The sequence below is a fragment of the Pteropus vampyrus genome, unplaced genomic scaffold (genome assembly GCF_000151845.1).
Source record: "Pteropus vampyrus isolate Shadow unplaced genomic scaffold, Pvam_2.0 Scaffold307, whole genome shotgun sequence".
Lineage (NCBI taxonomy): Eukaryota > Metazoa > Chordata > Mammalia > Chiroptera > Pteropodidae > Pteropus > Pteropus vampyrus.
The window spans coordinates 849,359-865,895 of record NW_011889088.1 but is presented as its reverse complement, the minus strand read 5'-3'; the positions used below and the strand labels follow the sequence as shown (position 1 = coordinate 865,895).

Below are 16,537 nucleotides of genomic sequence, written 5' to 3'. Positions count from 1 at the left end.
GCAGCCCCTGCTAGATGAGATACTCCATAAGTCTGAGGCAAGAGTCACAAACCAGCATGAGTTTTATTAACAATTTAAATATGAACGCCATTAGGTGGGGCAGGCATTTCCCACTTCCACAGGCTCATCTGCTCCTATTGCTTCCACTGCCATTGCACTGATTCACATGGAAGTGAGGACCCCAAGTCTAAGAAGGGGAACAGTTGAAGAGCTGATACCTATTCTGTCATTGAGATCAGAGGTCTCAGCCTATCCAGAGAGGCCAGAGAGGCCAGAGGGGAGAAGGCAGAAACAGCTGACCATAAGGCATGCTGCATGATGGACCTACAGGAGGGGCATACCCAGAGCACCTGGGCCCCACAGAGAGCATGCCTGACGGGTGGGTGTAGCTTTGATTTGCCTACCTGAAGCCCATCAGGTATAAAGACACAACCTCAACCCCTGTCTCTCCCTTCACTTCCCTCTGACTACCTGCCCTCACCTATCACTGTCCTCCCTCCCCTACCTCCTGACCAAAGGTAGATCTCCATTCACCTGCCCCCTGGTCTCGCTTTCCCCAGCCCTTCCAGCTGCTCTTCCTCCCAGAAAGGTCCCAGAAGTCAAAAAGAAATATAATCTTTACTATCTTTTAAGTTAACTCTTCAACTTTGTATTCTTAACTTGCAAAACAGATGAATTGAGTTTCAAATGAAGCTCCTTTGTCAGTGGCCCTGAAGAAACAAGTTACTACTCATGACTGAAGAAGTTTCATAAAAGAAAATGATGTAGCACTTCAGCTGTACTATGCTCAACTCATAACAATTATCTATTTATCTACTTCACTCAATACATTCTTGAGGAAGTAGCTGTCCTAGAGAGCTACATTTTTCAGATGAAGTCTAAAAATGAATGTCTCCTTTCACCCTAATTTAAAAAAAAAACAAAAAACTTTGGTGTGATATTTTTTTCATGAAAATCATAATTCTTGTATCTTAATCAGAGCATGCTGAACATAATCTAAGCTCTCTCCATGACTCACGGTCATCATTGTTTTATCCAATCACCATCCCCAAGGCGTTTTGCTGTACTTTGAATTCTTCATTTGCTCTTCATAATTATTATTTCTTCCCTCACTGTTGACTGTCAAATAATAACAACAAAAACTGGAACACTAATGATGTTCCAAGCACTGTGCTAAGTAGTCATGCATATTAGCTCACTTAATTCTCACCAGGTCCTTTTATTATCCTCATTGTGCAGATCAGGAAATGGGTTACTGCAGTTAGGAGGTTTGCCCAAAGCCACTCCACAGGAAACGACAGGACTGTCATTTGAACCCAGTGGTCTGACTCCAATGCTCATGATCACCACCCATCAATTCTGTGACCCTCCCTTGAGAAGCCCTTCTCTTCACTTCTAATTTGCTTCCCTACATCTGTCACAGGAAAAGAAACAAGATAACCAAGCTTATTAGAGCTCTGTATAAAGCAAGAATAAACAGGAGATGGCTTGGAAGTCCTGGGGGGATGACAGCTGAAGGGTACAGGGTTTCTTTGGGTGATGATAAAAACGTCCTGAAACTGATTATGAGGATCGTTATACAACTCTGTACACATAATAAAACTACTGAATTGCACACTGTAAATGGGCAGATTGTATGGGACGTGAATTATATCTCAAAGTTGTTTAAAAAGAAATAGGAGAGGCGGGGGAGCACTAATGTGCATTTTGATGGCTCAGAAATCTTTCACATTGTTTATCGATGTTGGCCAAGTTCCAACTGTGTACTTCTGTAGGGCAGGTGAACCTTAGCTAGGTAATATGGTAAGATTCAAAGTGAACAAAACATAGCCTCTGGGTATCACCAGGCTTTTCCTGTCTTCTTTTCTTTGCCACCTGACTTTGAGTCCATAGTCTACCCCTCTCTTTCACCTTGAGCCACCCTTGTGTCCCAGTAGACACCTGGATAATGTCATCTTCCTAAGGAGGCAGGGCCCTATAGCAAGCTGTCCTTGCTAATATCCTACCTGAGGACTAGTTTGCAAAATGAGTGATTCTCCCCGCAGCCTGGAGCACTGGCTCCCTGGACTGGACCCCAATGCTGGAAGGACGATGTCCGAGTCCAGCTCAGCTCTTATAGCTACTGGAATCCTACACAGGAAGCACTCATCCTTCTTGTAAGAAGCTGTTCTACTTCCTGGTTCTAGCTTGTACCTTTACAATAGACTGAGAGTAGTCTTTTTTTTTTTCTTTTCCTTCCTTCTTTCCTTTCTTTCTTTCTTTCTTTCTTTTTTTTCTTTCTTTCCCTCCCTCTCTCTTCCCTCTTCCTTCTTTTCTTCCTTCCTTACTTCTTTTCTTTCTTTCTATAAGAGAAAAAAAGGAAATGGTTGCAAAGAGAAACCTTCTCCAAGCATCAGGAGTATTCAGGCTTGCCAGAGGAGCCACAGTGAGAGAGGGTTTTCCACCAAACTGGAAGCTCTATCACAGTTTGAAACACAGATCTACAGACTCTGAGTATCTGGAGACCAGCTGCTGGCTCCAGGCCTGTGGGCTCCTTGCAGGAATGCTCCATATCACCATTTATATTCCAGAATGTCAGGGAGGAGCCAGAAATGAAGAGGAAGCTGGGGGAAGGTTCTTCTGTGAAACTGTCCACATCTGGATATTTGCATAACGGTGCCTCTACTAAGCAGTGAAGCTGAAAGACAAAATTGGAGGTGCACAGCCCCAGAGGACACTGGGACATATGACAAGTAGTCTAGGGGCCAGGCTATCTTTTGACAGAAAAGAAGCTCGTGGGCAGCGGGGAGCTTTGACCCAGCTTCCCTCCATTTTATCCAGAAGTCAGCAATTATATCCTGGGGAGCAGCACCCAGTGTCATTCCAGTGTCTAGAAATGAAAACAAAGACCCTACCCCTAACAATGGGATATTTGTGGTCAAAGTATGGGGTTCTAGATTTTAAAAACTTGGATTTTAGTCCTTGCTCTGTCACTTACTCGCTATGTGTCTTTGTGCAAGTTAATTTAACTTCTCTGAGCCTTAGTTTCCTAATCTGCAAAATCGAGATCATAAGACTATCCACTTGATAAGCTTGATATAGGGATTAAAGAATGAATATAAACTGCACAGCCCAGCACTTAGCCCACAGTAAACAGTAGCCATTACTGCTGCCCATCTCCATCCCAGCAGCAGGAAGTCAGATAGTCTATAAGGGGCTTACTGTGACCCTGGCATTGTCCTAAGCCTTTTACATATGTTAGTGCTCTCATTCCTCATAACATCCCATGAAAGTAGCTACTATTACCATTCCTCACTGAATAGATGAGGAAGAAACCAGGACACAGAGAGTTTCCTAATTCGCGAAGGCCACAGAGTGTACTAGTTAGTGAGTGGCAGAACACAGTGGTCCAAGATGCTGTGGCCAGCCTGATGCAGTATTTGTGGTACCGGTGAAGAAACAAAATGCCCTTCCTCTGCCACATATCCACTGCTCACCAACACAGGCTAAGTCCCAGGCTGGAGCCTGGGGACATAGTGGGAGCCAGATAGTCTTCAAGGAGCTTCCAGTCAAAAAGGGTAGTCAGAGGCAAACCAAGACCACCGTACCCTAATAAGAAGGGACAGAACAAAATTTCTGGAAAGGAGTTACAGAGGAATTTCTGGAAACCACAGAGTACCATTTGGACTTAGAGAAAGAAGGCTTCTATTTTGCCATTAGTCTGAGCATTGCTAAGAAGAGAATAATCTCTTTTTGCAGATATCGGGCCCAGTGTCACTTTGTAATAGAAACTGGGCTCAGAAACCTCTTATTTGTGGTAATAAAAAATGCCAGGACTCCTTCGTTTCTCATTACTAAGAGTCTAAAATGCTCAATTCATAAGACACAGAAGGTCCCGCAGACCAATCAGTTCATAAAGTCACCCTCTGTTAAGCCAGTGCAGCGTGGACAAAGGGCTCTACAGTCATGCCTGTCTTTACTCACCAGGGATGACGATGCCGCTGGGCCTGGGGTACCACCCCACCCCACGTAACACAAGACTGGCACTCAGCGTTGGCTGATAGCACCAACAATTTCTTCACTTCATGGGCTCACAGCCCCTCAGAAGAAGGAAAGCACTTATTTTATTGATGGTGAAGCTCTGTTCCTGCCTTTATATCAGTACTTAACTTTTTAATTCTTTCCAAAAAAAGTTAAGGAAAGATTAAACTTCTATACTCCCCCAAAAAGGAAAGGACTTGCCATTAAAAATAAGGAGGTACCTTAGGAAGAACCTAAACACTCGGTTGCAGAGAAGGCTCCAGTTCCACTGCATTCGCTATTGAGGTCTGCAGTGTGCTGGCCACGCGGGCACCCAGCTAGAGCCCCACTAGACACTTCCTCAAAGCTTTTTTACTCTTTAATTCTGCTCTCCCAGGGAAGATAAACCGTGAAAGAGTTAGAGCTTCCCATTGCACTGGGACCAAGATCCAAACTTCTTATCAGCGAGCACAAGGCCAGTCTAATCTGATGCCTGAGGTCATGGCACTTACCCCTTAACCACACCTCTATCCCACATGGGCCTCCTTGAAGACAGAGGGACTTTTTCCTGGCCCCTCTCCCTGTAAGGCTCTCACCCAGCTATACACATAGTTAGCTCCTTCACACCCTTCAAGTTATTAACTACGATGTGCCCTCCTCCAAGGTTCCTTCCCTAACTACCCAATCTGAAAAAGAACTATCTACCGCCAGCTTCCACCCTCACCTTCTCTCTTTTGCTGTCAACTCCTTATTCATCTCCTCATAGCACCTATGCTGGCTTGGGCCTGTTTGTCCTCAGATCTATCCCTCACCCTCCTGTGTTTCCAGCTATGTGTCAGCTGGCTTCCGGCTAGGTTTGGCCCATGGCAACCACCAGGGAAGACTGGAAGGTGGCAGAAGGATTAAAGCCAGGTATCTCCTGCCTCTATCTCTCTCTCTCTGCTTTGGGAGGCATCTCTGCAGCTGTCGCTTCACCTCCTTGGCTCCAGCGTACACTGGAAAGGCCACCACAGTTCCAACTTCTCTGCCCTTTTCTCCAGCAATACCATCTCTTCCCATTGTCTCTCCAGCTTAGGGTGGGAGCTGCTTCCTCCTGTGTCTAAGCTCTGGGCTGCCTCCCTCTCCCCTGATGGTTTTTTCAGTTCTCCACCACCTTTGTAACCAATTCCCTGCGTTGAAATCCTATTCCCAATACTCAAGTGATTTGTTTTTCCGGTGAGACCCTGACTGATACAGCACTTGTCATAACTTGTCGTTTTTAAATTAATTTATCCAGTTACTTAATTATTGCCTAGACCAACTATAAGCTCCACGGGGCAGGGACTGCATCTGTCTTGTTTATTATTGTATCCCTAGTGCCCGGCACGGCACTCGGTAAATGGTGAGCTGAGTTCATTAATAATGCAAAGTACTTGTCAAGTAATGAAAAGAAGTAAAATCGATGTTTCCCAAGAAATCCTCAAATTTCCACAAAGAAAATGGACATTTCATTTGAAAATGGTGTGTATTTATGCACATGATTTGTTATTAAAACAGCAGCAGAAAGTGGATTTTGACCTTTTCAATTTGAGGCACCAAACTGTCCTTCAATAAGTAAGCAGTGAACCAAGTTGTCTTGGTTAAGTAATAAACTCAGCTCCCAGAGGTAGGCCAGTTCCCATGAGGTACCTCACCTCAGGACACACGCCCACAGTCTGCCTGGGTCTGCACAACTGTGCATACGACAGCTGAGTCATGGGGACAAACCTTTTTGCAGTCTCCACAGACTTCTGCTCTGCCAGCTCCTTCTGCAGCTCCCTCTCCTTGGCCTCCTTCTGCCCGATGGGGCAGTCTTCGGGGACAGTGAAGAGGGACAGGGCATCTTTGCTGTCCTCTTCTCGGAGCACTTTAGCAAACACCTTCTCGGCCAGAAGCCGGACTTGCTCATCCACCTCAGAGATGTTCAGCTTGGGGAATTGACGCGGCATCTCGGCTGGCAGAAAAAAAACAAGCATTAACTTTCATCAATTACTGGATGGCCTGAGTCACTTCTGTGGAAGGAGAAGGTACTGGAATAGGGCCGGACTCTGCTGGTCCTTGGGGTCGGCTGTCTACTCAGGAATTCCCCAGACCAAACCCAGCATGCCAACAAGTAATTGGATGTGAAGAGTGTAGGGCCATTTATATTTCATGAAAAAATAAGAAGTCAAAGAATGAAATGTTCAATTACGTGTGCTTCCAAATGCCTGAACTCGGGGAATCTGTAGCATCCTGGCAGCCCTGCCTTTCCTGACTTTGTTTCCATGATGGAGAAGGGAAAAAGAGAGTTCAGAACCCTCCTCCTGTAGACTACTGAAGAGGCCATTCCAGGTGCAACAATAACCATACCTCACTCCCACGGCACAGAGGAAGACCAAAGTCCAAAGTTTAATGATTAGCTTAAGGTCCCATGGGCCGACAACAGAGCCCTGGAGAATCTAGGCTGCATCCTCATCATACAAAACAGGCCTTTTGCTGAAAAGAAAGAATCTACCATCATGGTTCTACCATCTCCCAAACCCTCTGGAACTTCTAACAAGTCACGGCGAATAAATGTATCCAGGGGGTGTACGTTTCCAGACCCCTAGTGGATGCCCAAAACCCCAGATAATACCAACCCCTACCATACTATGATTTTTCCTATACATACTTACCTATGATAAAATTTATTTATAAATTAAGCACAGTAAAAGGTTAACAATAATAACTAATAATTAATAGAATAATTATAGCAATATACCTTAATAAAAGTTATGCGAATGACTCGGGGGGCATTACTAAGTAAAATAAGGGTTACTTGAACACAAGCACTGTGAGACAGTCAATCTGATAACCAAGACAGCTAAGTGACTAACGGGCAAGTAGCAGACACAGTGTGGAGACACTGGACAAAGGGATGATTCGCATCCCGGGTGGGACAGAGGAGGCCAGCAAGAGATTTCATCACGTTACTTAGAATGACATGCAACTTAAAACATGAATTGTTTTAATTCTGGAATTTTCCATTTAATATTTTTATACCACAGTCAACCGCGGGTAACTAAAACCACAGAAAGTGAAACTGCGGATAAGGGGGAACTACCATAAAGGTGTGGGGAAAAGAATACTCTGCCTTTCACACCTAGCTGAAAACTTACTTCCCCAAAGAAGTTTGCCCTTATCCACCACACTGCAGACTGGTTCCTAAATCACCTGGTGGGTTTCTTTCTTTTCTGTTTTTCTGTCTTTGTCTTGGTTTCAACACTTACATAGCACTTATGAAGTACACTCTGCCAAGCCTTTTATACTTAATAACTCAGTTATTCCTATTTTATAGGTGACGAAATGAAGGCACAGAGAGTTCACTTCTCAAGGTCACTTTTAGGAAGTGGGTAGAGACTTGTGCTATTCCCAGCCTTGGCTCCCCTACTCTGTTCCTCTCTGAGCCTCTTCTCTGGGATTTGAATCCAGCACCTGATTCCCACATCTGTACTCTTAACCACTATGCTACGATGCTTCTCTTTGTCCTTCTGGGTGTCAGGGCAGGTGTCCCCACTACCCCTAGCATCATGCTTATGGAACCGATGAATATTGCATCCTTCAAATGGAGGATGCAATGGAGGAGCCACCAGGAGTGGCTCTGGAAGAAGAGTTTCCTGTTCACCTATTACCATGGCTTCTTTATGGAAGGTTTAAAAAGAGAAGTGGTTTTGTCAGCCTGACAGATGAGGCTGAAGGTGAGACAGTGCCCAGTTGCTGTCTGGCAGGGAGAGGAAGCACTATCAGGGAAGAAGGGACTCACCGAGCAACCTTGGGACAGTCATTCTCTGCACCTCACCATTTTCTCTGCTGTGTGATAAAGGGACTGGACTAAGTAGTCCCCAATCCCTTCTCATAAGTGTCATAATCCTAGATACCAGAGAATTTTCCAGTACCCAGGAGGCTTACTGTTTGGATCTTCTCTGCAGCACAGGGGTCTAATTCATGTCACAGATAGGAAGAAGGAAAGCAGGCTAGTCACGGGCAAAGAACATCTGTGGGCTCCTTGACTGTGAAACCAATTTCCTCCTTCCCTCTACACCTAGGATCCTGCCTTCCTGAGCCTCTCTCACTCTCAGGGGGTTGAGTGGGAGGGAGCTGGTTCAGTCAGAGGCACCGTGACACGCAACTATGCTAGTCTGTGGTGGCAGAGACCAAGACAACGGCGAAGGTTTGTCCTGTAAAGAGGAAGAAAGCTGACTCAAGATTGCTGCATCCTGAGAGCAGAGAGAAGAGGAAACTGGAAACCATCAGAGCAGAGGCTGGCAGAAGAAGGCGACAGGGGAGAGAAATGGGAAGAAAGACAAAGAACCAGACCCAGAAGAACTATTAGGTCTGAAGAAAGCTGGACTTCTACCCCCCAACTCTAACACCATGCATTAAGGGCAATGTTCCAGAACCGCACACCACATCTCAGAAGTAGACATCCAATAGGCCCTCGGCAAGGGGCAGCAAATGCCATGAGACATCCATACCATTTGGCAGAATAAATCCACTTCTAGAAATTATTTCTAAGAAAAGAATCTGAAGGAAGGAAAAGGCACAACAATGTTTGCATGCGCTCTTTATGTAAATAGATTTAAAATGGCCAAATTAGACCACACTTACTTGAAAAATGCGTTAAGCAACCAAAATTATAATTATGAAAACAATGCAATCACATAAAAATAGCTTGTGAAATAAAAGTAAATGAAAAAATTAATACATAGAACTGTACCCATGCTTTGATTACAACTATGAAAATGCATTCCCTTAGGGACAAGGGCAGTGAGAGAGACACACATTGAAATGACCAGATGGCAGGACTGCCTGTGTGTGAGGCCATATCTGATTTTGATTGTTAATGTTGTTATGTCATTTTAACAAACACACAGGCAACGGAAAGAAAATGAAGAGACTGAAGAGTTTATAAAAAAAGAAAAACAGCACAACAAATTAGACTTCTACATCCCAGGTTTTGGTAGTTGGGGTCCTCTCCTACCTAACCCACACCAGAGAGAGACCAGCCCAAAGGGAATTACACCACTGAGATCCATCCCTGCATTAGCTCTTGCCCTGGATGGAAGCTGCCCACCACCCCTTTCCTACCCCTCACCCCTAAAGACACCCACGAGCCTGATCCAGCCACACCTCACCAGGCCCCCTCAGAGATGGGCATTCGTGGGGGGGTGTCCTTTGTGTCTGAGGGCTCTTATGCTAGATCCTGCCATGTTTTTCCATGAAACATTTCTAGCTTGCTCAAGCCAACTAAACATACTTTCTAGGATGCATCTTTCTACAAAAGAGCTTTCTTTTTCTTCAGTTTAAATAGCTTAAATTAGCCATTGCCAAACTGGGTCCCAAGAGAAGTTGATACCTGTGGCTGGTAAAACAGGTACTGTGGTCAATTATTAAGGAGATGCTGTATTCCACAGCCCCTCACCTAGATTCACAAGGCACATCGGAGACTCAAGGTCATAAAGCAGCATTTCTGCAAAGACCCCTTTTTTACAGTGCCCATGTGAATCCCCTGCAGAACGACTGATGTCTTAAATAATTGGTGAAGACTTCATTCCATGCCTTAGTATGGACCCAGTAACCCATCTGGGGTGCTGGGCTAAATCGGTGTGCTTTAGGAGCCTCTTATACACTTGCTGTCTTCTGGACATCTTTGGCAGGCAGTTCTAACATACCAACAATGCATCCCGCTCACCCCCCGGCCCCATACACACACACCCATTGCTTGTCTCTCTTCTCAGACTTACAGATAGCAGCCAGGCATGCTGAGGAAAGCCCACTCTGCAGATGTGAAGCAGAGCTTTGGCTCCAGCTGCTTGTTCAAGCCTGGCTTTCAACTGTTTTGTCAGCTGGAGCCAGCAGGCTTGGGAGACATAACTCTGAATTCACCAGCATCAGCTAGCGATACAGCTTATCTCACCATTACATACGACACTCTCCAATGAGCTTGTGGAAGTGTCCCAAAGTTAGAAAGCTGTAAAATGCCACTAATTTCAACAAACTGTAATTGTTCATGGCACCACAGCCCCTTCAGAAAAAAAGCACAGTGCCTCTTAAATACTCTCCTTATGCAAATCAAGCTGTTTCCTGCTCTTGCCAGACTCCCATCATCGGAACCCACGACACAGACCTGATCCTGGTGCTGGAGTCTCCATGGCTGCTCCTGAGGATGCCACACAGGTGACGCACTCAAGCCAGGGGATGTGTGCTGCCCAGGAAACTGAGCTGAGTCAGTGTAAATGCAGCTAGCTGGGTCTTGTCTGCAGCTGCTGGGGTGGGAGGTCTCTGCTTTGCATATCTGTGAGCAGCCTTGAGCAAGAGAGGGAAAAGTCTGGGCTGGAAATACTCCCGTAAGTTTGAAATGTAAGTGTAAAATTTCCAAGAGTCCTGAAGGGCCCAGGTCGTGCCCGTTATCCACGGCTGCATGGAGTGTCTTGGCCTCGTTCACAACCCTCCTCACAGGAAGAAACTAAAACCGCTGCTGCCCCAACACAACATTACATTCCGCCCTCCTGACCAACCACGGAAGATAAGCACAGCCTCTAACGTCCAGACCCCTCCTAGAAGTTGAGCCATAATATGTGATACCATCAACTTTGCTGCTTCTGTTTTGAACCCCGCTTCATGCCTGAGCTTATGACAAGGTTCATCTTACCAAAGGTATTTTTCTCTGGCACAGCCTGCCCTACCTTCCTTCAGGAGCATGCCCCCCAAAGCAACTCTCCTGAGGGCACCCCAAGACAGACACGGGGAGCTCTGAGCCCAGTTGCCAATATGAGTTCTACCTTCCCCTCCTTCTCTAAAAGAAGGAAGGACCATGAACTGCTTCCTCCTTTCCCAGGAAAGGACAGAGACTCAGAGAAAGGGGGAACTGAGGCGGGAGAAGGCTAGGATGAAAAGCTGGCATGCCTTTCTTGCCCCAAAGAAGCTACACTCCTTCCTTTCTCGCCCCAAAGAAGCTACACATCACAGGTGACTGGGCAGCCTGACAAACTCTACTAGAGTGTGATTATGTGCACGAACACACACATGTGCGCGCGCGCGCGCACACACACACACACACACACACACACACACACAGAAAAGAAGTATGTCCCACCTAACCAACCTGAGCCCACCACCCCACCCTCTCCTTACTGCCACTCACAGCTCCCACGTGGGTCTCCAGCTCTGAGAAGTCTCCTGAGCTTTGGCTGGCCTCAGTCACCCTGCCACCAGCAGCTGCCGTTCCCCACTGGGGAAGGTGGAGCTGCCTTCAGTGACCCACAGAAGCAGCCCTCTAAAAGCAAGGAGAGTGGATTAAAATAGCATCTCACGGCGCCAAACTCCACTCTTCATCTGTCCTTTAGCAGAAGGACAGTCCTGTGCGGGAAAGCTCAGAACAGACGCATGGCCTCCTAGCGACTTAGAAAAGTGGCGTGGGTCTAGGAAATAACAGTGAGCAAAATGGCTATTTCTGTGGTACTGTTGAAATCCTGGGGAGAAGAGCCCAGGAAGGATGGGTCAGTTGTTTACCAGGAAGCTGACTCTAGCCCTGATTTGGGCCTGAGTCACCTCCTCATGTCCAACAGTTGAGGTTGTGCCTTACTGAGCCCACATAATAATTCCTGTGCGTACAGAGCAGGATTACAGGATTGACACACGATCCTTGGGCCACTGCTGGGCTTCAGCTACCCAGGGATTACAATCCACCTGTCCTCACAGCTGCTTCATAAACAGTGCCACCAGCAGGCTATAAGTAACCTAGAGGGAGGATAATATTTATTCATTAAATAATTAAACCACTTAAAGCATAGAGTGAAAAAAATCTAAGCCCTTAGTACTATTCTGCCAGAAGAGAGAATATATGATTCCTTCTGCCGGTATGTTTAGGGGAGGGAGGAGGTATGAGGGAGGCTGTAATGGGAGCCTCCTAGCTCATGCATCTGAAAACCTACCTGGACCCAACATATTTAAGGAATTTCATTCCGTACCTTGAACCAGACTGTGGATAGCCTTAGTCTAAACACACATCTTCCAAAGCGTAGTCTATAGAATGTGAAAGCTCAGAAGGCTTGGAAAATGCTGCATACCACAGTTCCTTATAGAGATTCATGCACAATTCCTAATAGCAGATTCTAAACATCTGAGAAGTCCTACAGTAAAGAAAGCTGCTGAACTTTGTTTAACCCAGCACATTTATTTGACCCTCTCGCCACTACCACCATAGGAAACAATACCTATTATTATCCCATGGCATGTATTTTGGAAAATGCCTTCCACTATGAGCCTTCATTTTCCAACCTAGACAAGCTGCCCTCCTGGGGCCCAGCAATGGGTGTGAGACCCACTTTATCAGGTGCAGACAGAGATGGGCAGCAGCCTCGCTAACATGACAGGTTATGTTATGGGACAATGGCCAAGGGTCCTGCTGGAGCCAAAAGGATGCAAGACCTTCCAGCACAGTGACAGTTTAAGAGGAAATCATGACTCTGTCTCAGGAGGGCAAGCTTCACCTAAGACCCCACAATTCCACCTTAAGCCTAACATGTCACCGCTCCTTGTAGCCTAGAAGTGTCCTTGGACTGAAAAGCACTGGTCCCAAGCTCAAAGCTCCATTTCTCTTCTGAAGGAACATTAAGACAATCTATGATAACCAGGCCCAAGACCTGCATCTCCTGCCCAGACAAGATTGCATTCACTTTTATCAGTTAAGTGCCCCTTACAAATCACAAAAGACAAGAAAGGTTGGAATCAAATTATGTCTCATCAAGAAAGATACTATTCTTCCCTCCCCAAAAGGATGCTGTGGGCCTGCCTGTATGATTTCATTTTCCTTCTCATTTCTGAGGTATGCCTAAGTCACATAGGAGTTGGGCAAAGGGGCTTCACCTGTTATATATATCAGCTTCCTGACAGATCTTTCGCTACTGTGTCCCCATGCCTAGAATATAGTAGGCATCAGTAAATATTTGTTGAAGGCATAAAATAATGAATGAGTGAATGAGCTAATGCTTAATCTACTTGTAGCATGCTCAAGAGTCAGTACAATGTAAAGTTAAAAATATGGACATAAGCCAGACTAGCTAGGTTTGAATCCTGTTCCACCGCTTAGTTCCATGACCTTGGGCAAGTTACTAAACTTCTCTGACTCAGTTTTACTCCCTATAAAATGGGGTTAATAACAGTACTGACCTTGTAAGTTGCCATGACAATTAAATTGGTGTATGTAATGTGCTAGACTAGTACCTGGCACATAGCATGTGCTTTATAAGTATTATCTATCAACATCATTGTCATCATGCTATCAGGTATGAGAGAGTCCAGCTGAGAAAATGAATATGCAGTTTAATCTAGACACTGAATCCTCTCATTCAACAGTATTTACAAAGCACTGTTGTGTGTCAGGCATGCTCTCAGGCTCCTACTTGGGTGCAAGGAGAAGGAAACCATGTTTAAATGTGAAATCAGATCAGGAGAAATAGCCTTCTCTATGAATAATCTTGCTGCCTTTGTTTGCATGGCCAGCACCCCAGCCATGAGCCCATCCTCTTATGCCCTAGTCCCTCATATATCAAAACCCAAAGCCATGGTCTCCTGTTCTAGATATGCAGCCGGCACACAGAAGAACTAAGAAATTAATATATTTGGGGGCAGAACCCAAATATATTATGAGTAGATTTGGAGAAGGAAAGGTATCTCCCTGCTTATCTCTAAGGCTACTTTTTATCTGTCCATAATATTTTCAATATCTGGGATTGATTTTGAGACCATTTGAAGAGTGATTCACCTAGTGCAAGGGATAAGAAAAATAGGCCTCATCTCACAATTTCTTGACCCAATTGAGAAACACTCACCCCCTATCCAGGTTCTCAGAAGGACTGAGGTTGGGCTGAGGGTGGGGCTGAGAGTCTTCCAGCAATCCACCCAGCAATCCACCCATACAAGCCCCATGATTCTTAAGGCAGCCTTATACCATCATCTTCAGAGCAAGCCAGCCCCTCAGAGTTGCATCCAGGCCAGGCTAACTACCTTAAACCTGCTGTCAGCACTCAGAGAGGTGAGAGCTAGCAGGGGCTCTGCATGCCTGTCCATGGCTTGACTACTATTCAGCATTAATGCTTCACAGCCAGGGGAGGAATTTCTCCTATGAGGGTTCCAGCTGCAGCCAGCTTTCCCCTGAAGATGGCCAAATGCTGGTCACCACATCCAGGGGGCTAGCCAACAAGGGCTAATGACCATGCTAAAATTCCTCCTAGTGCTTCCAGCTTTCACCCAGCTCCTTTGCTAATTTGCCATCATCAAGCTTACAAGCACATACAAGGCACTAACAGTCTGGGAAAATGACACTCTAGATAGCAAGCCTCTCCTACTCCAGGGCCTCTCAAAACTTACCCCAGAGCCCTATGCCAGCCAAGACGAGCCATTAGCAGCTCCCCTGGCAAAGCAGCTACCAGGAAGTTCAAGGGCAGAAAGCAGACTGCCAGAGTGCAATACACCTCTCTTGCCAGAAGAGAGCCAACGAGGTAAGGATGAAGGCCTCAACCATCCCCATCACCCTGTCATCCTGTCCATCCCTCTGCCTCCAGGTGAAAGGCATCCAGCCAGTCCTCAAGCACCTAGAAACTTGCCCCAGCTCTTAAGTGGCGGCAAGTCCAGGGTCCCTTAATTTCTCTAAACCTTGTGAATGCGATGTAGGCCGCCAGGGAGCTGAGATGAGGCTGGCTCACCTGAGGCCTCTGGAGCCTAGGCCACCGCACGTACAGGACCAGGAGCACAGGCAAGGGTCCAGACAGGCGAAGCGCCGCTTCGGTGAGCTGGGAAGCCCAGAGCCGACGCTTCCAACCCGGAGCGCTTCGACTCCCGCCCTGGGCCGCGGGGTCCGCCGGGCGGCGACCCAAGGTCAGTAGCTCAGCAGCTCAGCATCGCGCGCACTCACCGTGTTCAGGAGACAGGGCCATGCCGTGGGCGCGAAGGGGGTGGCCCGCAGGACTGGGGCGCAGGTGGCAGCGCTGGGCAGCGCGCGCGCAGCAAGCGCCGCAGAGGGGGCTGTCCGGCACTGCAGCCAGCCGGGGCCGGATCCCGCTAGGCTGCGCCCCCCGCCCGCGCTCGGCGGGAGGCGGCGGTGCAGCACGCGGCAGGGGCGTGAGCCGGGCGTTCCCAGGGCGCAGCGCTGCGGAGCCCGGGCCCCAGAGTCCCCGGGCCCGCCCAGAGGAGGAGAGCCGCCTCCGGAAGGCAGGAGCCCGGGAGCGGCGCGCCTCCTCGGTCAGTGCCCTACCTGGGCGAGGAGACGAGGAGCCGGCAGCTGGGCGCGGGTCGGGCCGCCGCCTGCATGCAGGTCAGCCCTGCCGGCCGCCCGCCAGCCAGGCCTGATGCGGCTACCTGAGCGCCGGGGCCGCGCTGCCAACGGGGAACTAGAGACGCCAGAGGCGCGGCCGCCGGGTCCCTCGGCCGGAAGCGCGCTCGCCTCCGCCGGGGTCAGCCTCCAGCCAGGCTCCCCGGACGTTCCCTCCGCTGCCACCCGCGGGCCCCGAAGGCGCCCCCCACCGTGTTCGGATTTGCCCGAACTTCCTCCCGCGCCGGAACTTTTCCCAAGGTGAGATTCCAGGGTCATGGCCCCCGAACAGGTGCGTCCGTAGCTGAACGGACCCGCAAGCCTAGGTTTTCTCCCAGGCGTCCGCCTGGTTCCTTGTATCACCTGCCGCTCCCAACACACACACACACACACACACACAAACGCACACGCACACTCCCCTCTGCTCTCTGGCATATACAACCGCCCCTCCAAGTTCTCACTGACCTCTTCAGTGTTTTCTAGTGAGTGATTTGTAGCCTCCTTTACTCGCCTCTTCCCCAGTATTTGAACCTGCTGACCACGCCTTCCTTACTGGAATGCTTGGAGTGCACAGTTTCCAGAGCTGGTGCCCGCCTCCTCTCTCTCTCGCTCTCTCGCTCGCTCGCTCGCAATTTTGCACAGACCTTGATAATTACAGCTTCTCCGCCTCCACGGCCTGGCTTATGATGATGGCGTTTCTTCCCCCAGACACACCCCCGGGGCCCCGCGGTCCGGTGGCTGCTGTCCCACTCTGGGAACACTGAGGATCTCACTCACTTCCAAGATTTTAACAATCTTCTCCCTACTAATGACCGTTGAACTTCATCTTCAGCCCAGAATTCTCCAGAGCTGCATAGATGGTGTATCCAACTTCCTGGGGCACATCTCCACTAGAGGTTCATAGGCCCATGAAAACGTGTCCAAACTCAAACTCCTAATTTCTTCCCAGGAATGTGCCAGAATCTGCTCATGCTTCTCTGTTTCCAGTCTTAGCGAATGATAGCACCAGCCCCCACTCTCCCAGGCCACATTTGTGAGACATCTTGACTTTCTCCTTTTCGTCTGTCACATCAAATTTTTCACCAAGGGAAAAAACGAAACTATTCGTTAGTGACCACCCACTATATATCCTCACAGTGCCAACTGCTTTCATAGTGTTCTCATTTAAGCACCAAGTTTTATTCCTTCTAC

General features: G+C 47.8%; 2 protein-coding genes across 2 annotated transcripts in view; both read right to left on the bottom strand.

Moving 5' to 3' along the window:
- The window catches only part of AMPD3 (adenosine monophosphate deaminase 3), a 36,025-nt gene extending 30,054 nt beyond the window's left edge, over positions 1-5,971 (bottom strand). The window contains exon 1 of the mRNA XM_023521591.1: positions 5,746-5,971. Coding sequence (XP_023377359.1) covers positions 5,746-5,966 — 221 coding nt within the window. The 5' untranslated portion in view covers positions 5,967-5,971. The remainder of the gene's footprint in view (positions 1-5,745) is intronic.
- Positions 5,972-8,448: 2,477 nt separating this feature from the next.
- On the bottom strand, positions 8,449-15,625 carry LOC111730324. Its single transcript, XM_023521590.1, has 4 exons — positions 15,394-15,625; positions 14,951-15,289; positions 10,163-10,341; positions 8,449-8,559 (listed from the first exon to the last, which is right to left on the bottom strand). The coding sequence occupies exons 1-4, from the start codon at positions 15,623-15,625 to the stop codon at positions 8,449-8,451; spliced, it is 861 nt and encodes a 286-aa protein (XP_023377358.1).
- Positions 15,626-16,537: the final 912 nt, after the last annotated feature.